Genomic DNA, 25,576 nt, shown 5'->3' with positions numbered 1-25,576 from the left:
TCGCACCCGCAGCTCCTGTGCTGGCAGCAGTGCCCCTACGGCCCCTGAGGCAGGGCCAGGATCTTCTCCCAGATGTTCTTTTATTTGTTTTTTGCCTGATGTGGCTGCAACACACAACACCATTCTGCAAATCTGCATTGGGAGCTCCTTTCGCTGGTGCTTTGGCAGGTTAGATCTGCATGCCTGGTCACATCATGCCAAACTCGGGGCATACTGTGCAGAGGCATAAGCAGGCCCCATAAAAAACCAAACAAACAACCAAACAAACAAACGATGAAGCTGCAGTCTCTTTGTCAGGGCTCCAAAAACATGCAGCATGCCCTTGGGTCGCTGCTGTGTTTTCTGGACCATGGTCTGGCAGCTCCCATGTCCAGCTTTTAGACCCTGAGTCCCACCTGCAGCGTAAACTTCGGGTCTGTTCTTCCTGTTCTGTGCCTGGACAAACCACGTAGCTGGGAGATAAATAACAGGTTATCACAGTAAATGGTGCTGTGTTTGAGTATCATCTGCCTGACTCTCTGTGTGATGCTGGAAGTCTCCAAGCTTTGCCATGCTTCAGCATCCCCATCCCTTCAAGTCTCGTGTCTCAGTTCTCAGGTGTAAGACTTGGGTTATCAAAAGGTTTGCCTTATTTTGATGGTGCTGAGAGATGTGCTGCCCCTTTGGCGTTGATAGCTTGTGGCCCCCGGTCAGGACCAAGCCTCTTGGTGTGAGCTCGTGCAAACAGTAAGAAGCAGCGTGTGCCCTAAAGAGCTGCCAGTACAAACACAGGCAGACACTTTCCAATAGGCGAAGAGGAAGGAGAGCAGGGCTCTAATTACAAATGTTGCTGTTATTTTTTACTGGGTTTCCCCAATGTCTTTACCAACAGCACTGCCAACCCGGAGCATCAACAAATATGATTCTGGCTTAGAAACGAATGTAATTAAGAAATACAAACACACAGAAAAGGGTGGTGGCTATTTGCCTCTGGTTTTTGAGCCTTGAGGGAGTCTCTTCTCAAGCATTTTCATCTCGTTGCGCAGAAACTTATGTTTAAATAAAAGTAAAACCAAACTCTCCTGACAGCAGCAGGTCCCTGACTTCTTTCTCAGGCCATAATATGGGGCTAGCCCCTTCCTGCCCCTTGGGAGCTCTGGCTGCCCTGCCGTACTGCTGAGGTCTGGGGGTTTCTTTCATTGTTCCTGCCCTCCGTTGAAGAGCTGCCCTGTGGCTGCTGTTGCTGTGGTTAACCTGTGTATTTTCCCTGGGATGAATCTTTCTTTCCAGCTACCAGCTGTAAAGCCCACGGGGGCTGCAGATGCGTCGGCTTGTGCTGGAACAGAATGTACAAAAAATAGAGTCCTCAAGGACGCGGCTTTGTGTACTACAGTGGCTGATGTCAGTGGATGGGAAAGGTCTTGTTTTTTTTTTTTTCTTTCTTTTTTTTTTTTTTTTTCTGGCAATCTTTATTCTTAATGCGCATTCGAGAAAGAGAAAGGCAAAAAAAAAAAAAAGTGTGTTCTGCTAAACCTAAGTTAAGAAGCTTGTTCAATTTTTAAACAGTTACATAAAACCATCAAAGTCTGACAGCGGAGAGATGCAAGTTTGTGCAAAAGAGAAATAACAAAAAAAGCTGAAAGGGAGTGTCAAAGTTAATTCCCCCAGGCTTACACCTAAAACAGCCGTAACTTACAGATGAACCCGCTCCTGCTCTTTTTCCCTTTTTTTACTTCCCCTTTCTTGACAAAGGCCTTTGTGTTGATGAACTCCTGGCAGAGCGTGGATGCTGCTTATGCCAGTACTGTGCTGCTTCTGCCAAAGCAGCTCTGGGTCCCAGTGAGCATTTCTGTGCTGCCCTTGGGGAAACAAATTGGTGGGCTTAAGCCGTGGCAGGAGAGCTTGCCTGGAACATAGGTGCCTGGATTCCCGTGTGTTTCTGCTCCTCGACAGCCGGGTCCGTGTGCCTGCAGTCTGCGGATGCAGTATCCTGATCTTTAAATTTTAAGAAGCTTCGGTTCTGTTGTTGGTTCCGATGCCATCTGTTGTTCCCTTCACCAGAGCAGAAGAGATGGGTGAGTGGACTGAGCGGTTCCTCAGCGCCCCGTGACCATTTTCCTCCAGATATCTTGTAGGGAGCAAGTCAGGAGCTGAACGGTGCGCTCTTGGTTAGATAACAGACCTGCTAGAAAGCTTTGTGCTGTAGGATCACTCCTCGCTGGGTAACATACGGAGATGTTCCAGGTCTCTGTGAGTAATGTTAATCTATTTATACCTACTACCTAGATACTGGAAATCCATTAGATCTGGTTCTGTCTAGACACGATCAAGGACATACTCTCAACTCCCATTATTTTTCGATAGCATTAATATTCAATTAAGTCTTTGTCTTCAAATGTATTCTGAAAGCTGTAGTTATTGAGGAGATTCATGGGGAATTAAAAAGAAGTTGTCCTCTGACAAAAAGGCTATCGCATCCCAGAGGTACTCATGCAGGGTAGGCGCACATCTGCTATCTGAGTGCTCTCCGTCCATCTCTGCAGCAACTCCAAGCTCGAGTTCCTGTGTGGCTAAAGGGGTCAATGTAGCCAAGGAAAGCCATAAAACTTCCTGTGGGTGCTGGAGAGCACGGTGGTAAAACTGGGCTACAGCTGGCCTAGGTGACAATCCTTTTTCTTCAGTTGCTGAACTTTCTGATGTTGTGTTCAATATCAAGAATCTAGCTGGCGTTAACCTTAGCCACTCGCTTTTGTCACACCTTTGCAGAAGATGTTTAAGATTAAAGTTGCTACTACAGCTACTGTGAGCACAGCAATTTCTCCAGGTAAGTCTTCAGGAAATCAGAGTTTAACAGTGCTTGGTTGGTAGCTGGAAGCCCTCGCTTGCCACTCTTGGGAGTGTGGAGTGCAGGTAGGAGCAGGGACATTTTTAGTCTATTTTCCTTATGTAGGGGAGATGTTTTGTCAGGAAGGGATGTATCTTCTTCCTTACGTGTGACAAAGCTTTGTTCCATGAGAGGGACTCCTGGAGAAAGCAGATGGGAGAAAAAACTGCTCAAGATGTGCCCTGTCCACGTGGCAGGGCCCCAAAGGACTGATGGATTTGGTGGGACTGTGCTGCAGGTCTCAGTGCTGAGAAACTTGCTGTGTAAAGGTTTTTTATTATTTTTTTTTGCTTTTTTTTTTTTTTTTTTGCCTTGTCACGGGTGATTTCTTCCTTTCATGCATGCACACATCACTGTGTCTGTAAAAGAGCTGCCCATGGCACTGCTGAGGTAGATGGTTTAGGGTTAAGTGCTTCCTCTCCTATATAAGTGTGGGATTCTTGGGGGTGAGAGGCACTATGTAAGAACAAGCAATTGTCATTGGAAAAATCTCAAAATATTTCTGCTCACACAGCCCCAGGTAAGGGTCTAACGATAAAGATGGGCCACAAGAGAGTCAGTTCTGGTGTAATCAAATCCGCTGGTGTTTGTATGGCAGATGTAACAGGAATATTTGGCTCACTCAGTCACGGCGCAGTTACTGCTTGTTCGAAAATCCTGTGGCAGAAAGAGAAAGAAGTGATTCCTGCGCCCAGCATCGGTGTGTCTTAGGGTGAAAGGATGGTGTAGGGTGAAAGGAACTGGCCTTTAATTTTGAAGGTGAGCCATGCAAGCTGGACTTTGTAAGAACTTCAGAGAAGGGTGTGAGACAACCGTGGGCCTGCGTGCAAGTTGCCAGCAAGGTGATGCTGTGAGGGTCACCATTTTTAACGCAGCAACCCTTCCCTGTAAACTGCATCTCTGTGTGACCCTCAGGCTGTATTGCAGGCAGCATTTTCCCTGTTTCTCTGCCCCTACCTGCGAGGCGAGGAATGCAGCGCAGCCAAGAAGCAGTGTGCCAGTGATCCCCAGCTGGTAGGTAGCTCCATGGGGCTGTTGCACATCAGCACAACTGAGAGCAGTCCAAAGGATTTCTCCTGTGAATTACACTGACTTACAGCGACTGCTCAGGGAGAGAGAAAATCCTTTCCCTGCGGTGGCTCTGAGCCATGCCAGGAGCTGAGTGGGCTCCCAGCTGCTCCCGGAGCAGGAGATTGCAGCACATATAACCTCTGCTGTGCTCAGCAGTGGAAGAACAAATTGAAGGTCCCAGTGGGACCAGTCTCACAGAATTCGCCTCGTTTCTGAGATTTTTGTTAGCTGTGTCTAGCTTACAGGTAACACGGGTCCCTCAATCCCATCTTTGTCTTTTTTAGTGCTATTGATGCTGTTCTGAAAGTCGAGCTAGCTTTGTTGTTCCTGCATCTCTACCAGAGCTGGATGTTTATTTTAATGGGTGTATTGGTCCTTATGCAGACTAATTGGTCACCGGTCTGTGGAGTATCTAGGAGTGCTGGTCTGAGCGCCTCTGGGCTGTGTCTCTCTGGCTACCAGGTCCTTGCTAGTCCTGGTGATGTTCTGCCACGCAGACTCCTCTGCCTTCTTCCAAACACCGCAGGAGCTCCAGGTGCTGCTCTCTGAGTTTTGCCTCTCCATTGTTCTCTTCCTTTCCATCTGCTTGCTTTTCTTCTGTTAAAAAGAAAAGGAGGGGGTGAAAAAAAAACGTTGTGGCCTAAAGGGGTTCCCCGGTCTCAGGTAATTGCCCAAGTGTCAGCAGCTGTAAGAAGTGTCTAAATGAAATCTCTTGTCTTCCTTTCCTAGCGTGGCTCAGCTTATCTGTTTTGTCACCTGAACTCACCGGTATCCATCACTTAGAGGATGGAGATTTGCATAATTAGTGTTTTTCAGGTACCTTCTGAAATGCAGAAGGGGAAGGTACTCACACACATCTCAGCTCTTATCTAATGAGGTGCTGACAAAGAGGTATCCATGGAGACATCCATTATAAGGCACTGCTCTGAAATTGGTTCTTGCCAATGCCTGTTAAAATGCCAAGGGGTTTTCTTAAGCATAACTTAAACTATTCCTGTGCTACATCCCTAAACAAAAATAGTTGTGCCTGAATGTGATGAGAATCATCAGCTGAAAAAATGAGGTTTGCAAGGTCTTATTAAGGCTAAGGGATAGGGAGTGAATTGCAAGAAGGGTACAGAGCTTTTTTAAGGTGTTCTACCGCCTGCTTTAGCACTGAGAGCTACTGCGAAGATGCCAGGACAGAAAGCCAGTAGCCCTCTCGGCCAAAGCAAGGTGCTGAGCATCTCTGACCTCTGGGGCATCCCCAGCATCCTGAAGCTTTGATCATTGAGGTGCCTCAGTGGTGCTGGGGTTGTCCAAAGTCCAGCCCCCCAGACTGTTAGGAAGCGTTCCCCTGTGAGGGGGATGCCTAAACATCACCGAGGGACTTCCCCGAGCTCTTCCCCAGGGGATGGAGCTGTGCTGCTCTGTAGTGGCTGCAGTTACTGGCTCGTGGGGTTAGAAATGACAGGCAGAGCTCAGGTGGGGAGGAAATAATCCTCCTTTTATGTTTGTCCAAATCTCCCTAGCAAACTTAGTCGGGCACTTAATTCTGGGGTTTTCGCTGACAGGTGGTCATGTTGGCGTTGCAGTGCATGGATTTTCTTTTCAGGTGTCCTCTGGTTCCTCCTCTCTCTGCTGCTGTCCCCGTCACAGCACTTTGCACTTCCACAAACCTCAAGTCCTGAAAAAGGCGCCTGGGGGAACCTGAGGCCTTCTCGATGCAGGAACGGAGCTGCCGGGCTCAAGCTGCCAGTCACACTGCTCCACGTGTGCTGTCTCGAGTTCACACCTTTCTGTGTCCCGTGGCAATAGGCTGCTCAGGGAAACCTGACCAGACACAGGCAGTGTGTTTTATGCTTCTGCAGCTGACACGTGTCTCGTGCTCTGACAGTCTGCACAGCATTGGTAGATAAGCATTATTGCTTCTTACAGTAATGTGCTGGAAGAAAAAATTGAAGATGGCTCTAAGTAAACCCTTTCTCCTTGCCTTTCCTGTTGTCTTGCCCTTGCACGGCGAAAACAGGAGAATCCAGCGTATCTGACTTGGTTATTTGTAGCTTGAGGCTGTTGGGGTTTATTTCTGGGTTCGGTTAATGGGTTATTTTTTGTTGTAGCTCTGTAGCAGATAGGAAGAACCTACACAATATCAGAAACTAGAGAGAGGTAATGATGAAGGTACGTGCACACGCCTTCCCTGGTCTGTTCCTGTGCCCACACGAATACCCCCAGTCCTGTGTTCATTACAAAATAAATATCCATCTCCCAAAGGGAAGGCTGAACCCCGTTTCTGACTGCACTCGCTGACATTTACCATTCACACTGTGTTGGTTAGTCGTGTAAGGCATCTGATGAGAGAGCGTGCTCTTGTGACACGGGCTGAAGGCTTTGGCACGGGGGTAGGAGGCTGGGGACTTGCTGCTGGCTGCTTGGGCAGGGCGGGGGTGATCCCCTCACCCCGCTGCACCTTACCTTCCGCACTGCTGCTGCGGAGGTCCCTGTGCCGACAGATCCCCTGAGATGGGCAGCTGAAAGTTTCCTGCAGAAGCAGAAAGGAAGTGGGATTGCCTGCTTATCGTGGAGCTGCAGCACCTCAGCGCGTGTGGAGGAGAAAGAAAGGCTTCTTCACCGGCGTCTGAAGTACGTGGGCTCTTGGCTGAGGTGTTGGGAGCACTGCTGGAGAGCTGCTGTCACAACTGGAGCAGCATCTCGAGGAGAGGTCAGAGCCTTTGTCCTTCTGTCATCCCGGCACTGTGTCAGTAGTGGTGTTTGGGATTGCTGGGCAGTCCTCAAGCTGCAGAAAGTTGCTGAGCCCCAGCAGCAGGTGCCGTGGGTGTGTTAGTTAAAGTGGTGGTGGTTTCCCAGCTGTGCTCCACGTGCTGCACTGAACAGGTCCGTAAAGAATAACCAGGAAATGTGAGTCTAATAACCAGCAGGTAAATTCATCTTGGAGCTGTTAGCCCTTGCTGTTCTCCTGGCAATCTGTTAATGCTCTGCAGGGATGTTCGGCTGGGTACCACGGTGTTGGGTCCTGTAAGAGACCTGTCTGCTCAGGTATGGCCATTACGGAGCCTTAAAGGTCTGGCCAAAATTAACCCAGCAGCTGCACTGCTCTGGCAATGTTGAGCTTTGGGGAGGTTTTCAGCAGGCTCAGGACAGAGACAACTCCAGCATCTTTTCTGGGGGCAGTGGATGAAGTGCTCAGGTGACCGCAGGGCTCTGTTTGGACTGAGAGGGTCTGGATGTGAAATCAGCACCTGAACTAATATTGTTTGCAACTGCATCAGAAGAGAACAGAAAGGGAGGTGGCTGCCCAGGAAAAGCAAAAACAATTCGAGCATCTCAGGGCATTTGAAAGGAACTGGCTTCTCTTTTCTGACAGCCTTCTTTTAGCACGTACTGGACGCATTGGCTCCTGGTATCTGAGCTATCTGAATATTCAAGTCGCCGTGGATAATGCAAACTTATATAGAAAAGCAAAAATGCAAAAACAACCCCTCTGTGCCAGCAGCTCTCCGTCTGACATCCGTCTCTAGCTGACACTTTGTTTGGATCCTAGGCAGGGTTGCAAAGGGAGGGAGGAGGGCTGGTGAAGCCTGGTTTGTGCTGAGCAGGAATTATGAAAGCTCAGCGGAACTGCAGCCTTTCCAGAGCTTAAAATACACTCTGACAAAAAATAATAATAATAAAAAAATCATCGGGGAGCTCCCCGTGAGCAAAAACCAGTCCCCACTGTCACCTCTGTTCTGCTCGTTCCCTCTCCCGTCCCTGCAGATGCTGTGGCTGCAAGGTCTTTGATGTGCAGATGTGGTGACGCATGTTTTGGTCCCTGAGAAGAGCCTGGGTAGTTCTGGAACCGCCTGAATATGCAGGGCTCCGGGTTGTGCAGTGCAGCAAAGGCACAGGGAGGGGAGAGCACCGGGGGGCATTGCAGCAGGCAGGAGGATTTGGGCTCGTGTTTTTGAGGCAAAGCAGCAAATTGTCACTGGAGGAGCCCCTCTAGGTTGGTCCCTGGCTGCTCTCTCAGTCCTTCGGGTCTCCAGTTGCAGTATTTCTCCCCAGGGTCTAGAGGAAAGGACATCTAGCGGTGTTTTATCCCGTCCCTACTGCAGGTGTTTTATCCTGTCCCTGTTTTATCCCAGGCTGAGTCAGTCCTCACCACCTACCCCCAAACTGTAACATCGAAAGGACAAATTGCATCTTTTTTATTTTTAATTTTTTTTGAACAGAAGGGAAAGGAGCATATGTGTCGTGGGCTCTTTTGTAAAAACTGTCCCTTGGGCTGGAGCTGTTGTGTTGAGTTTGGCTCGTGTCTCTCAGCCCCTGCTCCTCTGCCTCCGTTTTCACTCGTGCTGGCGTGTGCTGACTGCTGCTGCTCCACACCGAGGAGGTGAGGACGGGCACTTGACCAACCTGTGACTTTTGGGTGCTCTGTGTCTTGAGCACCCAACATCCCGTCAGCCCAGGACCTGATTTCCACGCTCCTTGTGGGATTTCCAGGCCTGCTCCCACTGCGAGGAGAAGACAGCAGTGACAACCTGTTATTTACTCTCAGCTGTCCGAATCAGTGAGGAAAAATGACATCTCAAGAAGCCGCTTTATTCTGTGATAGCTATTAGCTTTTGTATCCGTGGGGGCAGACTGCCCTGTCTGCGTGTGGTAATTACGCCGAAATTGGGGCAGGAGCCGGCTTTTGAGTTTTGGGGCTCATCTGGGAAGATCTGTGTGCTCCCATTACACAATGGTGCTGCGTGCAGGAGGAAAAAAGAGCAAAGCAAAAAGTCTGTCAGTGTGACAAAGCCGCCTTTCCCCACGTGGCCAGCTCAGTCTGCCATAACCTCCTTGCTCTTTTTAGGCCCGACGGCAGGACGGCATCCCGTAGCTGAGGTTACTAAACGAACTGATGCCAAGGCACCGAAAGCTGCCCCTGTGATTGCTGGTGTGGTTTTGGAAGGTGCCATCCCCGTTCTGCTCTGGGCTGTTGCCTTCCTCAGTCATTTTTGGGGTCGTTTTGCTGAGGACCTTCAGTCGCTTGCCGGCAGTGCTGCCAGCGCTTGGTTCATCGGTGTCCTCGTGCTGTGTGGGCGAACACAGACCTTCCCTCGAGACCCCCTGCGTGTGTGGGGCAGGACAGAGCGTGTCCCCCTTCGGGCTGGGTTACGGAGCCTGCCCTGGCCCCAAATGCACGGCACCCAGAGGCTGTCGTGGCTCAGGTATTTAGGGGCTGGGTCTGTTTGTGGGATCTGGCTGTGCCTTCTGAGCGAGAAGCACGTTGCACCGCTAAAAGGCTCCAGGATGTGGGGTTCCCTGGCATCCTCCCATAGCCCTGCTGCTGTTTTTCCTTACTGCCTGCCCCGTCCAGAACTCCTGTTTCTGCAAACAGCAATCCTTCATCCGCCCTCATGTGGTTCCTGGAAAACTTCTTTGTGTCCACTGGTCTTTTTTTTTTTTTCTTTTTCCTGTTTTCTCCAGCTCCCTATTTTTTTTTTTTTCAGCATAGAGCAAAACAAAAGGCCCTACTAAATTCCTGTAATTACAGTCACCCAAGCAGGCACATTCATGATAGGCTTAATAGGGCGGCACCATGTCAAGCTTTTGTTTCGGAGGGGCGGGGGGGAAAAGTCCTTTGGTACTTCAGTGCAGTTTATGACTGTTCCTGTGTATAATTTGCAAGCCATTAAAACCAGGCCTGGTGGAGGCCCAAAAAGGCAGAATGCAGTCATGAAAATGGAAACAAATAATGCAGTTCCCCACTGTTACCCAACCCGCTGAAAGCAAGACTTCCAGGAGGAATTTGAACTCAGGGCTTTTGATGCTCTACCTTAGTTTTAGCAGGGCTTTAGCAAGGCAGGAGTGCACCCACCTCACTCCCATTTGTTGCAGGTAAGGTGTTCGTCGCCTGGCCGGGGTGACCGAAGGGTGAGCATTTAACCCTCAGGTGATTTATCACTTAAAAAATGAGAGGCAGGTATTTTCTTTGAAAGAGATTGGGAATATCCTTGCCCAGAAGGGAAGGAATTCATTTGGTCCTGGGCGAGCCATGCGTGGCAAGCACACCCTGGCTGCACGGAGGTGAGGCTGCAGTTTGGGGTCCCACTCCAGATGGGGGTCAAAGCCCCCCTTGTCCCTTTGATAGTGCCTCCCTCGGTGTGTTCAGTTCTCTAAAGCACTTTTCAAGGGAATGCAAAGTGCATCAGGTTATGGTTCGCCCTCTGTGGGGTATGCTCCTTCATACAGCAGGCAGGGGGAGCTGCTCGAGCTGCCCAGAGGTTCCTCCTTCCTTATCACCTTCCGTGTATTTGTGGTCAGCTGTGGCAGATGGGCATTTAATCCTGTCCCCCTGACAGCTGGGTGTCACGGAGCTGACCCAAGTGTTTTATCCAGGTCTTCCATCAAGTGACAACAAAAGGCAGAAGCTCCTGGGGATAACAACAGACAGGCTGGAGGAATAAAACCTCTTCTACGGCTGCTGCAGACAGTCTATTTTATCACCTTTGTTCTCTTTTTAGCCACGTAACTATTCCTGGAAGAGCTAATATTAGGTCCCCCCTGACTATTTCTAAGAAGCTGGGAAAAAAACAAAAATCCAATTGAATGTCCTCGTTTCCAGGTGAAATGATGCTGGCCCTGCTCGCTGGGCTCTGAAAACCATCGGCAGCCCTCGGTGCTGGGAGGCACTGGGATGGGGGCTGATGGAAGTGACAGGAAGGGAGGCGTTAAAAAGACAAAGCAATGCCTTTAATCGCGCTGTTTGGAGATACTTTCCCTGCCTTCCCTGGGCATGACACAGGTAGTCACGGAATTGCTTTATTTTGCTCCTTTTGGAGCCAGGAGGACCGCAGCATCCAACAGGACATCTCCCTGTTGGTGCCCTGCTTTTTGCTCATCGTTACTAGCCCAGTAGCGATGGAGCAGCGTGCTCCCAGGCCCATGCTGGACAGTTTTATTCAGGGCTGCTTGAATATTTGCCATGGAGGTTGTGGGTTGTGGTCAGAAAACTGGGTTTGCAACTGATCTGGGTGGTGTTTGCTGTCTTGTTTTCTCCTCCTTTCTGAGGGTGAGGGTTGAAATAAGAAATCAGATGAATTTAAGGCTCTGAACTATAATAAGTGTCTCTGCTGACACGCAGCTTTCAGGTTTTAGATGAAACTGAAAAGTTTCTTCAGAAAGCTTGTTTAAAAAAAAGTTTAAAAAAAAAAACAAAAAACAAAACACAACAAAACCCCCAAAACCAACCCTATACAACCAGAGCCTGCTTTAATATCTGCAAGCATTTTGTGCAGAAGCCCCAATTTTCTGATCAGCTCCGTGATGGCTGCGGTACATTGTGCACTTGAGTGTTCCTGGCTTGGGGCTTAATGCTTTGTGCGGCGTTTCTGGGGGCTGTCAGATAATGGGTGCCTGCGACAGCGAGCTCCGCGTCAGGGCAGGAGAAAGTGAGCATTGTGTATAATTCTTGTAAATGAGTGTGAAATGATTCCAGGTCTTATAAGATTCAGGATTAAGAATATTACAATAAAAGTGAATATTTAAGAGCCGCTAGAGCTCACTCGATCTGTTTTACGTGGGTTTGAAGTCAATGGGAGCAGGGAGCGCCTGGCATGGTGCGGGAGTTGGCCCCATCCAGGACGGGGACCAGAGCTGTTATTAGATGTTAAAAATAACACTGAAATTCAAGAAATTGGAGAAGAAAAAAGAAAAAAGCTTGGGGGGCGGGGATTGTAACGAGCCATTTTCTCTTTTCATGCAGTTTTCATATCCACCAGGGCCAAAATGGTGCTGGGAGGTTTATGTAGCATCAGCAAACAGAGCCTGGGTATCGAGTAAAGAAAGGAGAGTGTGAGCTGTGAATGGAGCACCAACTGGCAGACCAGCAAGATGGAGAAACGCTGCAGTGCCTCATATGTCGCAGGCAGGCTCGCTATTCTGAACGTGATGCACACAGGGCAAGAAGTGCTCATTCTGTTCTTTGGTTTTGCGGAGTTAATTGATTTTTGTGGAGTTAATTGATTTCTGAAAGAGGTTTCCCATTGTTTTCCTTTAAAACCTCAGAGGGGAAAATCCAGATTACTACTGGGGACTTTGGAGAAAAAGAGACGACTCCCGATGAATGATCACTAAGTGCTAAATCCTTCCTGAAAATGTGACTTTCCTGTTGCTGAGGTTCTCAGCAAAATGGTTTTTCTGGTTTCCAGCTGGAACTGTAGGCATCAAAGTAAATTACTAACAGAGACGTTCTCTAATGAGCAGCAGTTTTGGGAATCCTTGCTGAAAACCAGTTTTTATTTCTTGGTTTCTGGTAAAGTTTTGCTGGCTCAGAAAAATGGGGAAATGGTTTGGAGGACATGTAACCAAATAAAGCTGGGTATTGGTTAGAGCTGAGGTGCACTGAGATCATGGTAAGGAACTATCTGCTTTATTTTGAGTTGGGAAGGTTAACTCGCTCTCTCCTCTTTGGATTAAACAAAATTTATCTCCTTGCAGAAGGTAACCTTTGGGTCTTGTCTAGGATGAAGTCATGCCAGTTGGTCATGGGCAATGTGATGGAAAGCCTTGCTGACAGTGTTCTGCCCCTGCTGATGAGAGCAAGCGGGTTGTCATTTGTGGAGGGAATAGAGGGAAATCAAAATTATTCCGTGTCCTTCATCCAGGAAAGGCTCGAGCACCCCTTGTGTCACCGGGGGTAGTTTTATTGAAGGGAAGCAAGGCTCTGCCAGCCGTGGCACGGGACCTGCACTGAGACTGCAGTGTTTCTACACAGTTGCAGCTAGCTTGGCTGTGCTCACACGTGTGGATGTTACAGGCCCCCATCTGGATGTTTGTCCTTCGGAGGTGCAGAGGAAGCCCTCCCTGTTCTTGTTTGTGAATCGTGTGGGATCAGCGTGCTCCTAACGGAGCAGTTTGCAGGAGGCTGAATCGACTTCTCTTTATGGCAGAGCTGACATCTGAGCATCGTTATCCACTGAAGGTATCAGCATTAAGTATTTATGTGCCCGAAATTGCGCATCGGTCGTGCTTATCCAGACACAAAGTGGGGTAATGGCAGAGCTCTGAGTTTATTAATAGAACCCAGCAGCCAACATACGGCTGCACAGTGGAAGCGGAGTAAAACATAAGCCACGCGTTTCTTTTTAAGAATATGCATTTCATATCTTTTCACGCTACACAAAAATACTTCTGTGATGCTTTTGCAGTTAGGTTGCTGTCCCCAAAAGGTTGTTTTTATGTTTTTACAACATAGCTCGATAAAGAAAAATGTTCTTTTATAAGCAATCCTGTGCGCTTTAAATCCACCCCCTTCCAAAAATAAAATAAAATACCCCAGCTAGATCCAGACTCCTTGGTTCAGTGCACTCGAGGAGTTTTCTGGCTTCATTTGTAGCTGCTGGTACCTCTGGTTTGCTCTGTGGTGCTTCATTCACTCCAAACGCCGTGATAGGTCCCATCTGGCTGAGAGGTTAAGCAAGCAAGGGCCACACACCCAGCATTTATTTTAGCATTGCACCTTTGATTCTGTCTTGTTTTTCACAGCTGAGATTCTGAAAACTCTCCTTGATTGTCTTCAGCCACGTCAGGCAGTGCTTGATGTGTTTCCAGAAGCAGTAGATTTGGGGAGCAATTTGAAAAGATGATCTTGCAGTCTTACCTGGCTTATGCGAGTAATCTTGCCTCCTTCTTTCGTGAGGAACTTTATATTCCTCTTTATTTTGTGTAAATCTGGGGTGAAACAAACATCTAGCGTTCCTATAGATAGACTACACGGCAATTTTCAATGGCTGCCTGTCTAACTTATTTCTCTTGCCATGTTCTTAGCATTGTTAAAATCCTTAGTTTACAAGAATTACGCTCTCGGAGGTGTTAGGACACTCATCCCGCCTGACAATGTTCCTTTCCAAGAACCTGTGAAGCTTAGTTTATAGCACAGATTTTTCCCGTGTTGAAGTTTGTAAGGATGAAAAGCCCCATGCATAATATATCTATGGAGCTTTAGTGACAAAAATTGCTAAGCACATTTATATATAAATAGCAAACTGCCTTCTTTAGGGACTGATACAGACTGCTCTTGAGATAGCTAAGTAGGCAAGTATGTAGTAAAATATTGGTATATTTAGCACTCCAGAAGGCAGTAGATGGTGTTCTGACTTCACACCACATGGGTGCTTGAAGTCTTTACCTCGGCATAATCCCTCGTACTCAGCAGTGATGCTGGGGAGCATTTGGGACTGATTTATAAGCCTCACTGCCAAGAAAAGCACCAAACGGCAAAGGACAGTTTTGGAAGGCAAAGTGTGGACCTGGCTGTCTTGAATCAGGAGTAGCTGGGAAGGCAATGCAGGAAGAGCATGGGGCAGCTTACTGGGATTTTGGCAGAAACGTGGTTTTTAACATCTGCCTGCCTCGTTGGTTCTTACAGGCATCTGCTTGGGTGCATGCACTATGCTTTTTTTTTTTTAAAATAATTTACATTTAAAAAAAATAAAAAATAAAAATTTTACATTTTTTTTTTTTAAAGAAAAAAGAAAAGAGCAGCATGTAAATGGTTATGGTCATACGATGAGGCTGGTCTCTGCCTTGCCAGGCTTGTCACAGTAGTGAAAAGGGGAGAAAAGTTTCTGAGCTCTAATGGCCAGAGGGCTTGTGGGCAGCTCTATTTAACCCTTCCCAGTTCAAAACAGGTGTTCCTGCAGGATATTTTTTCCTGGGTGTGCAAATCTGTGCAGAGTTGAGACCTTCAGCTCACCCTCTCTTCCCAGGGGAGTTGGAAAGGCTCAGATATGCTTGTGATGGGCATGCCAGCCTGAGAAAACTGCAAAGAGTATTTGTAAGTGTTATCTTTGAGTCAAACCCACCAACTCTCTTGGATAGCAGCCCCCACCTCTTTCTTCCTTTTTCCCCAGCTTTTTATAAGAACATTTTTGCTGTTGTTGTCAAGAATATTCATCCAGCACTCATACCCACACACGTCCATTTTGTGCTGAGGTAATGATGTCTGATACCGAGTGCGACTTTTTTTTTTAGCTAAGATAAATGAACTGGTAGCGTTGTATTGCAGCTGGGGAGGGGAGCTGTCGTGACCTGGTGGTGCCACGCTGCCTTCCAAGAATGCTGTCCTTCTGAACAATGCCACGCTTCTTTAACGTGGAGGTTGTACCACGCTGGTACCCCTTACACGATGGGTAGAGCAGCAGGAGGCTGATGTGGAAAGAAGTCCCAGCACTCAAACAACTAGAGAAGCTGCGTACATAAATCTGGGAACCTGGGGTGTATTGTGGAGTTTGGTATTTTGTGATCTTTTAAAACCCTTGAGCAGTGCTAAAAGTAAGAGGAAAGCATTCAGAAACAGTTCATTGGGGAGGTTTGTGTATGATACCGTCTCGACTTGGTTTGCGCTGCTGCTGCTCTCTTTGCTGTCAGACCATCTCCGGGTGAGTTTTTTATGCCTCATGCTCTCCTCCAAGCATGCCGACGGTGGGAAGGTGTGAGCAGACCTGGCAGACGGGCTGGATGATACGGTGAGGATAAGCACAGCGCGGCTCTTACGTGTTCTTGGCCACGGTGTGCTAACAAGCATGAATCTCATAAAACGGAGCATTGAGGAGAAGAAAACCAAATGCACGCAGGCAAAGCAGGTAGGTAAGTGGCTCTAGCTCAAGAACCTGCAGGTGTCTGGTGAAGACGAGCTGAACTGGAGCTAGCAGCTCGCTGCATCCCGCTCTGCAGAGTGCTGCTGCAGAGGACGCAATGCCTCAGCCCTGTCGCAGGCTTAGTACCTGCCAGGGTGATGGCTGGCTCCCTGCAGGGTTTAGGGGATAGACGCACTGGGACCAACTCCATTTTTCTCCTGGAGTTGCAAGGTCATTTTCCATCCCCTTTATTTCCAAGCCTCCAGCCACTAGAGGGAGAGAATGTTACATATTTATGGCCTCATGTGCATGTGGGGATATACATTTAATAAAGGAATTGCTTTTCTCCAGAAAGGCTTTCCAGCCAGTGCTGTAGCTGGTTTTAACCCCTTTATTTATCTGACCGTGGTTTTATAACTGCTCCTGAGATTTGACCTCTGTAGACTTCAGTTGGTCTGCGACCTAAAATTGTAAGTGCACTGGAAGATGTTAGATGATCCTCGTCCGTGTTTTACACCCTGTATTTGCTGTTGAGCATCCCTGCTGTGAAATGACTTCATGGGGAAACCTTTGGCTCCTCCTGGATCTGCCTGTCTCCTCGTGTTACCGCACACCCCGCTGCACTGGTACCGCGTAACGTGGTGTGGCAATGCAGAAACGAAAGACATGGGAACAGCGGGAGGGCGATGCCCATTCCTACCGCTTTCTTCCTGGCAAGCCAGAGACTCTTTGAGCCTATGGCCTGTTTCCTCTGCACTAATAAAAACAAGCCCGAGAGGGATCTCATCTCATTTGAAATTAAAGCAGTGAGTTGGTAATTGTTGTAGGCAGATGAGTTTTAACAATTTCAAAGGACACCAGCGAGGATTGTAGGTTTAGGGAGGGGAACAGGGATGGAAGCTCTAAGAAAAGGAGTGTCAGAAAGCGAATTGTGAATGTTTTTCAAAATGAAACAAGATTAAAATGCTCCTTTGTGGATTGAGCTTGGTGGGGAAGGCTGTGGACTGTCTGTGTCAGTGAAAGGCTGATGAGGGAGCTGTGAGACTTGAAGGGATCTTGAAAAGTAGCCTACGATGAAAGCATGTGGTTCTGTTTATCGGGTGAATTTCCATTCCTTTGCAGATGGCAGGTGGGGAAGAAATCTCTTTGCCTTTCTTTGATTTAACTTCTGTGGGCGATTCAGGGCAGTGCTTTCTTGGGAGAGAAACTTCACGGTGCTGCAGCAGCCTGAAGTATCGAAGAAGAGTGCCTCTTTGTGTAAATATCCCAACTCTGAGAGCCAATGGTTAATAGGACTGAACAAAGAGGTTTCCTTCTGCTGATCAGAGCTGCAGATGATGCTCCAGCACAAGAAGTTCTCCGGGTGACGTTGGGGCTGGTCCCAGCTGCTCCTTTCCCTGCCTGTTTTGCTTGCCCAGCTGCTCCCTGGCTGGTGCAGCTGATGGCAGGCACGAGAAAACAAAGGGAGGAGTGTGGGGAGGCACTGGAAACCTTGAGACCGACCTGACCCAGGTCCATTAGAAAAGTAGGCATGTAAATACCAGAAATGCACACTGTGGGAGAGATAAAGCTCAACGCTCTCCTTGTTGTCCTGGCTGTTGCTGGACAGCCTGTATTTGTAGGGCTGGGCTCTGGCTGCCCCGGGAGCCCTCCCTGTGCGTCTTTCTGCACACCTTGCTTGGGGAAGGGTCTCTCCCCAAGCACTTGAAACTCAGACCGACTGAAGCCATCAAAACGTGGCTGTGATCTGAGGTGCTGAAAGCCCTCGTCTGGGGCTGCAGATCGCAGCTTGCGTTAAATAATTGAGCTAGAGGAACAAGGAGTGAATGCAAAAGGCTCCTCCATGTTCCTCTGTGCATTTTGATGAACCGTGGCCATCACCTTATAAATGTGACCTCATTAAGCCTTCACCTGCCTGATGGTGATGTGAGGACGTGGGAGACCAACCTACTTGCCTTCTGCCATAGGTTTGTTTATTGAGAGCCGAGCTGTAACACTGACAGTCAAGCTGTGCTCCCCTGGAGGCCAGCAGAGCTCTGTGCCATGCCCAGATCGTACCCAACCATCCCACCGCCGTGCTTTCTGCTGCTGCAGAAAAAAAGGGGAAAAGCTGCCCGTCCCAGGGGTCAGTATATATCTGTGGGCTTAGGACCAGGCTGGGGTGTGTGCTCTGAAATCCCCCAGCTCCAGCGGGATCCCCACGGGGTTTGAGGGGGGCAGGCAGGAGCTCGGTGTGATGTGAGACCAGGGAGGGCTGCGCGCATTCGGGGCAGGAGGCATGGGCATGCCGGGGGTGCTGGGCACTTGGCCCTGGGTCCTGCCATGGGGCTGAGGAACGAGCAGGGTGTGTGTGTGTGTGGCTTCCTCAGTCCCTTCGGGCCTTGAAGGTCGTGGCTGGGGGAGCTCGGGCAGCGGTTCCCTGTAGATCTTCTTGTGAATTGTAATGCTAAGCTCTCGTTCGCTTTTAAAAAAAACACCACCACCTTTTTTTGGCTGCGGATCTTTCTCTAAGTACACAAACTAAATGAATTTATATACGTGCATTGTGCTACTTGTAAAGCCCTTTCTGTTTCAAATTTAGTTTTATTCCTTTTTTTAATCTCCATAGGATTTTCCCTGAATAAGCAGAAGTAGGGCAGCGCTGGTAACAGATGGACATAAAGAAGGCTTGGATGCTGGAGAGACTTTTAACGGGCTTGGGGATCTGAACCGGGGTGCTTTCCTCGTCACTCTCTGAGTTTAATTTGACTGCAGGTTATTAATTTTCACCTCCGAAGCAGAGACCTTAGCGACAGAGCGCGGGCCTTGGAAACAGGCTGCCACGGTTTAATTAAAGCAGGTGTGGGAGTTTTAAAAATGCCACTGTTGGAAGAAGTTGAAAGATATTAGCAAATCAAATGGGCTGAGGCATGAGTCGTCTTGTCAGTCAGACGGGGGTGAGGAGGGAACGGGAATAGTAAACAAGGTGCTTGGCACGGGACCGCGTTGGCTGGAGCATCTGCGCCTGGGAAGGGGGATCCTGGCCTCTGGGCTGCGTGGTTCACTCAAAAAAAGGCCATTTCCTTTATTTTATGTGTTTATTTTTAACAGCTTTCCAAACCGTGGTTTTTCGCTATGGCTTTTATAAGAGCTCTAGGCTGGTTTTGTCCTCTCCAAACCAGAAGCTTTTTGGGGAGAGTGTCCGGATGGCGTGGCCGTGCCCGTTTGGTCATTTACCTCCTTTGCCATGGGAGCACCCTGTGTGGGGCTAGACTGGAGTCTGTTTGCTCTGTGAGTGCTAAATGTAACGTACCAAATAACAGCACCAAACACATCAATTAGAAATAACTCTAGTTTGTGCCAAGTATACAGCAAATATGTGTGTATATATGCTATGTATCTACTTAAGTATATAGCATATATATAGCACACGTAGTGTATTTCACGTGTAGTGGTCTGAACTGGAGAAGTGGCTTCAGAGCAGAGAAATACTACCAAGCTTGGGCTCCCCTGTCCATCTGTGCCACTGTTTCGATGTATATAACCTTGGGCAAGTCAGGGGAGCTCCTCGTGCACCTGGTTTGCAGCTGCAGTGGGGAGATGAAAATCTTTTTCCTTTTTCTCTGGCAAACAGCAAGATCCCGATCGATTACATCAGAGCAAATTATTTTCCTGCACTTGTTCACATCCTTTAATTTATGACCAAAACTGTCTTTGTGTCAGAGTTGGTTCAGGAGGACACGTATCTGGGGCTTCTGAATATGTCATCTCCTATTAACGAACAAACAATCTACCTTGTAATGTACCATAAATAATAATACTTTGCAAGAGCCTGAAGCGCTGCGTTATTGCTCTGCTAATCTGAGAAGCACTGGGCCATTATGAAAGTATTCCATAGGGTTTGTGTTTTTTTTTTTTTCTTTTTCCTGAAGGAAGATGCTTATTTCATAGCTGTGCGGTGCGGCTGATTGGTTTATAAAGCCAGGCTGGCTAATTCCTCACAGAGGTTAGACAAACTCCCCTCCCTTCTCATTAATTAACCTGTAGGACTTGGTGCCTTTTCTTTGCAGTTCAATAGAGACAATGGCTGCGAGAACCTATTTGTGCTCTCTGGTAGGTAATGAAGAACATCTGCCCGCCGCAGCGATGCGATGCCCGTTGTGAGGAGGGCTCTCCACAGAGCTGCCAGGCTCCCACTCGATGGAGGCGATCCAGGGCACTCAGCTCCATGGGGAGCCGCTGGCTGGGGGACCGGGGATGTGCTCCCGTGGCCTGCAGCGAGCATTGCAGGGGAGAAGAGGGGTCAAAAGACAGCAGGGGAAATCCCCTTGTAAAGGCAAGAGCTGGGGAAGAAGAGAGGCATCTCTGAAGGTTTCCATACCCAGAGAGCAGCTCATAGCAGTTTTCTTGTGGTGTGGGTAAAGGACGGCAGCCTTGAACGATCCACGGGGGATTTCGGCAGTGAGAGGGCGTAGTGATGAAAAGAGATCAGAGGCAGGTAAAATCCTGTGCTGCTGCTGTCCTCCTTCACCACTCAAGGAAATGATCCCCCAGTTTGGGATCCCCATCTGTCTCAGGATGGGGACCTGACCCCGGAGCTGCCCCGTGGTGCTGCAGCGTGGCAGTAAATGGGGAAGGAGGGCAGGGCGAGTGGCTGCACGTGGTGGGTCGGGCAGCAGAGTGCAGTGGGGATGCCATTAAAGATTTTTGTGTGTTGGCTGCACAGCTCCAAGCGTATGAGATGAGGTACAGGGCTAGAGATTTCTTTGTGCTTTTTCAGCAGCGTGATGTGGTAGTAAGCATCCTCCTGCTCGTAGCCGTTTGCTTTGCTTTTGAGTCAGTCTCTCCAGCTGCAAGTAATTAAAAGAAAAAAAGTTGCACACGGAAAAGTGGCATTAATCTGATAATTACAGTACTGACATCAGCCACAACTCCTGCTGCAGAGCAGTTTCCAGGTAAACCTTGTCCGTGCCTTCACAGCTCTGCTCAGCCAAGATGCAATGTGTTATGGGCGGGTTCTGTAGGGACAGAGACGTCTGGGGGCTGTGGCAGCTAAAATGTGACCAGTTTTTCCGAGAACGAATGGGACATTGTGTTATTAACGAGAAATGTTTGAGTTCTTATGGGGTTTGTCTGCTGGAACAATCCCCAAGACAAACCGAGGACCTGCTCTGCTCCTCGAATCCAAGCAGCACTGAACCGCTCACTCTTGGCAGCAGGAATGATGTTTTTGTGGGCTAAATCACGGGGAACGAAGCAGTGCGCAAACTTGCAGTGCCCAAACCCTGCACGCTGGAGGTGGCCTCTGTTTCCCCTTAGCGGTGGGGGTTTTATACCCTTTTATACCCAGCACAGGGCCCGCAGCACCGCTCCGTGGTGCTGTGTGTGACTCCAGTGCCTCGTCTGAAACACGAAATCTCTGCTGTGTGCCGGTGGGGCTACCTGCAGCGTGCTCACGTCTTTATTCACGTATTATTCAAGCATCCCTGCTTGAATGCCTGGCAGAGGAGCCAAGCTGTGAGGCCTTTTCCCCAGCTTTTCCCAAAGGGCAGGTCTCTTCCCCTGCTGCGGGGGTTCAGAGAAGCTGGCGGGTGGCTCTTCCCCTACCCGTGTATCCCCTGGGGTGGGTCCCCTGCCTGCTGCCTGGCCGTTTCGTGGCGATGGAGGCGATGAGGGTGTGTTTGTGGTGGAGGAAGCCCAACCGGGTTCTTTGGGGTTTTTGTGCGGCAGAGAATCGCTGCCCCGCCGGTCTGGGCAAGGTTGGATTTGTTTGCAGATGGATGCCGATTCAGGGATTTGGCTAATCTCTGCTTCTCGCTGCCTCTCGTCACCTTCACAGGGATGGAGAATTAACCTGGCAACCTTTGGTTTACTTCCCAAAGCTGCTTAGCATAACCAAGGGCTAGGAAGTGAAGCAGAGGAATATTAGCCTTATTGATGGGCCTAATCAGCAGCTGACAGCGGGAGGAGAGAAAGCGGTGTGATTTCTGCGGGTGTGCAAGAAGCCTCCACACAAATCGACCTCCCCCAGATCCACTTCACCAATTAGAGCGACGTGATGGGACGCGCCAGACGAGTGCTGCCCCCGTTGGTGCTGTCAGGGTGAAGCTGGGTGTCCCTGTGCCTGCAGTCAGTGGTTACTGGTACCCTTCGGTGTGGTTTTAAGGTGATTTTGTGCTTCGCAGGGTCCTGTGTTATTCGTGTATATTCTTGACAGTGCTGCAGGTCTCTCTGTTGGTCCTTCCTCGTAGGAAAAGCGTTTACCCTTCAGTGACAGGTAACCCGACCATTGCTTTTATCTTCAGTCCAATTTCTGGAGGAGGCAGTGCCCCTGCATTCGGGACATGTCTGCCCGTCAGTTCGTCCATCCCAGCTCTCCCCAACCCGTTGGTGACATTGCAGTGGATCAGAATGACATCGCAAAGAGGTGCCATATCCCGGGGTTTTGTGAGAACCTGGGCTGCACAACGATGTGGCCACCGCTGTATTATTCAGCAGGGAATTGGACGTCCCTTCCAGAAAGATTTCGGAGTTGGGTTTTTCAGACTAGAGCCCTTTTTGTATAAATAATTGACCCGGCTTTTCTGTTACTTAACGTAGGCAGCATTCTGGAGTTGGGGCATCTCTAGGTGGTTGCCTCCTGACTTCTTTTGCCGTCCATCTCCGGGAATGATGACGGCTGTCAGCGTCTGCGGGAGGTGATGGGATGTGGCGTGATGGAACTGGAGCAGGCTCCGTGGGGCCCAAGTGGCACGGAGATGCTGGGCAGCATCCCGTTGCTCTTGCCCGTGCTTTTGTTCTGGCTTGCTTAAATAAATAAGTGAAGACACCTAGGCTCTGGCGCGGGGCTAGCAGAAAGTGGCAGTCACGTGGAGCCGTGTGTGGTGCCCTGACTCAAAACCTTCAGCTGCAGGAAAAATGTTGACTCCTCTAGAGGTCAGGACCGGGAGATTCAAATGCCCTTCTGCCCTTGAGGCAGGAGCACACAGTAAAAAAAAAAAAAAAAACACAAACACAACACATCATAACCCTGCAAACAACCCTAAATCCTCTGCGGGTGTGATGGGGGAGGCTGCAGCTCCCCGACACGTTTTGCTCTGTCCTGCGCGTGGATGCAGGGTACCCAGAGCAGGAACCCACATGGTCTCCGTGATTTTATCTGCCCTCCCATGCCCTTGGGGCTAGCTGCAGGCTTCTTCAGGTGCCGGAGAGATGTCGGGAGTGTTGCTGGGCCGGCTTTATGGCACTCAGGTGGGTGTCAGCCCTTGGGATGCTCTGCTCCATCCCGGGGCTGTCGGGCAAGAGGCTGCGGCCACGGCGCAGCAGCCCCTTTGCACGGCCTTGGCCGACCCTTTTTGATCTCCGTGTGTCCTCTGCGATGTGGGGAGAGCGATGCTGATGTGAATGTGTTGTCGGGAGGAACCGGGAGGGTTCGGTCCTGCCTCAGCCGGCAGTGCCAGCCCAACACACCACCGCCGCCTCTTCCCGGCAGTGCCAGACAGACCCAGCTCGGCTCCCGGCTCGGTGGGCGGCTGTGCTGGCGACAAACACTTCCACGAGCGTCTTTTCTTTCTTCCCAACAGCACGGGGGGGGCTGTCGTTCCCTCGCTCTGACCGAAAAGTCAGGAAAAAGGGACCGGGAGGTTTTAACCCAGGTGCCAGAAGGGGAGAGCCCTTCACCGGGCGGCGAGGTTTCGCTGGGGTGGGAAGGGACTTGCCCCGCACACGGAGCAGAGCGAGAGCTCGCTGCCCTTGGGGTGCCAGCAAAGCCCCCAGCCCCTTGCTGGGCACGGAGACACGTGGGCTCAGCGGGTCCGGGACCCCATAGCAGCAGCAGCAGGAGGAGGGCAGGGCACCGGGTGGCACGGGGACCCTCGCGAAGTTCATGCGGGGGCCCTTCCCCTCCCTGCCCTCCCCTCCCGCGGAGTTGCAAAGCACGGCAAGGCAGCAAAAAGGACGGCCCCCTCCCCTCAAATCCCTCGGTCTTGTGGCTGAAAGAAATAACTAGGAGCCCAGGTAGTGAGGAGGCTGCTAATAACGTGCTCCCGACAGGCACGGGATTGCCAGGCTGAGGGATGGCTGACTGAAGGCTTCAGGCTAGGGTGGGGGTGGGGGGCTTCTTTTTTTTTTTTTTTTTTTTTTTTCCTGCCAGCTCTCGCCAGGCAGTAGGGATTTTTTTTTTTTTTTTTTCCTTTCCCCTCCCTGATAATAAGGACATCATCAGAAGCAAGATGCAGTGGCTAAGGGATGGCTCAGGAATGGTGAGTTCAGGTAGCTACGTCTTTCTCTTTTCCTCTCCTTGCAGTACTTTGAAGGGGAAATAAGCCGCCGTCCTCTCTCCCGGCTCCTCCTTTGCTCCCCGTCCTTGAAAGCGTCGATCCCCCTGTAGCCATTTTATGGACTCGGTGGCACCAAACAGCCGAGCAGAAGACGGGATGAGAAGGGAGGAAGGAGGGTGTGCGTTCGCCGGGGGCGTGGGAGGGGGGGAGAGGCGCTCGGCAGGGGCTTGGGGAGGTGGGTTTGGGCAGCGTGGGTCGGGGGCTCGCTGGGGGAGAGCAGAGGGTTTGCCAGGCGCCTGTGTGCGGTGCCAGAGCCGGGGAGAGGACTGCGAGGAGAGGAGCACCGGCCCGGGGACGCCGGCTGGCAGCCACCGCTGGGACCTGTCAGCTCTGCCCCTGCTGCGGATGATGAGTTGCGGCGCGGGGGGAGGCTGGGTGCTGCCACGCCGGAGCATCCCTGCCTGCCTCGCATCGGGCTGCCAAACGCTCCTCCGAAGGGATGAGGCTCGGGGAGAGCGGCTCAAGCGGTGACAGAGAGGGAAAGAAAAGACCTTGCCGCTTTGCAGATGCCCTCGCCGTGCCTCCAGCACGGCCCCCAGGGGCTGTATCTGCCGGGAGGGGAGCTGGGGCGATTCCCCCGCCTCGGCGAGGGTCTCCTCATTCAGAAAGTTCCCTGCAAAGAGCTGCGGCTGTTCCTGGGGTCCTCCCCTCATCCTTGTACCGCTCGGCTTCGCAGCAGCATTTCCCCTGCTTCCCGTTCCCTGCGCTGGGCTGGGTTTTGTGGGATTTTGTTGCTTTGTTTCGTCCTCCCCTGGGTGCTCGCTGCCCCCAGGGAGCTGCAGGACACCCCCGTGGGCTCGTCCCATGGCCACTGGTGGCATTGGCCCTGCTGGTGTCACCCGGTGGATGCTGCTGGCAGCAGGGCTGGGTTTGGAGCCAGCACAGCAATCCCTGCTGGGTCTCTCCTCTGGGAGCCCCCTGCGGCTCGCTCCTGCCCTGCATCCCCTCCGAGGCACTTCGAGAGGAGCCCAGCGCTTTGTGCTCCTGGTGCCAGCACTGGAAGCGGAGTGTGGGGGTGCTGACAGCAGCCTGCGGCAGTCAGCAAATTTGTCAGGGTCCTATTTAAGGCTCGTCTGGCACCCAGCAGGAGCTGGGGGGGTTTTGTTGCCCGCTCCCACCCTGCAGGCACCCAGGCTTTTTGTTCCGTGCGCGCCCGCACCTCCCCACACGCGTGCCAGCCTAGCACTTTTCCCCTCTTCGCCGGTGTCCAAGCAACACAAATCGCCTCTCACCCATTTGCTGATTTACATTTTCAGAGATTACCACGCTGAAAGAAAAGGGGTGGTGGAGAAGCTGGACGGGGCTCTTTCATCCTGTTCCCTTTCCCCCTGGGTGACTGCTGAGCTCTGGCGGAGAGGGGAGGGGATGCGGTGTGGTTCCTGGCCGACACAGCACCGCACTTGACACTTCCTTGCCCTCTTTATCTTTCCAGCTTCCTTTCTTGTTGATGGCAATGAGGGAGACCTTGTTATTTTGTTCTGATCAGACTAATCTTTGCCTTCTGTTAGACAGAAATTGTAGTGCTTGCTGAATAGCCTGTAATTTAAATCTGTTTTTTTTTTTTTGGAGGAGGGGGGCAGTCAAACGCTGGGGATTGATTTTGAGGCAGGTTCTGCCCAGGAATTTCCCAACGCTGCTTCATCTAACAAGGGAAAAATAAAAGAGAGAGGGCCATGGCTTCTGCATTTTGCGTGCCAGTTTTACAACCTCAGCAGTAT

At 50.4% G+C, this 25,576-nt stretch overlaps 1 protein-coding gene across 8 annotated transcripts in view; it reads left to right on the top strand.

Annotated features, from left to right (window-relative positions):
* The window catches only part of ARHGEF9 (Cdc42 guanine nucleotide exchange factor 9), a 173,156-nt gene that overhangs the window by 34,423 nt on the left and 113,157 nt on the right, over positions 1-25,576 (top strand). The window contains exon 1 of one of the 8 annotated variants that reach the window (XM_032196083.1): positions 15,140-15,429. The exons of 3 other annotated variants lie outside the window; for them this stretch is intronic. Coding sequence is in view for 2 of the 5 variants with exons in the window: in XM_032196076.1 (XP_032051967.1) it covers positions 15,487-15,546 (60 nt within the window). In the remaining 3 variants the exon portion in view is untranslated. Of the gene's footprint in view, positions 1-15,139; positions 15,547-23,730; positions 23,791-23,955; positions 23,975-25,576 lie in introns of those variants that run through there. 4 more of the 8 variants (XM_032196076.1, XM_032196082.1, XM_032196078.1 and 1 more) reach the window with 4 other exon arrangements.

The sequence above is a fragment of the Aythya fuligula genome, chromosome 13, assembly GCF_009819795.1.
Source record: "Aythya fuligula isolate bAytFul2 chromosome 13, bAytFul2.pri, whole genome shotgun sequence".
Taxonomy (NCBI): Eukaryota; Metazoa; Chordata; class Aves; order Anseriformes; family Anatidae; genus Aythya; species Aythya fuligula.
This window is presented reverse-complemented; position numbering and strand designations above follow the sequence as displayed.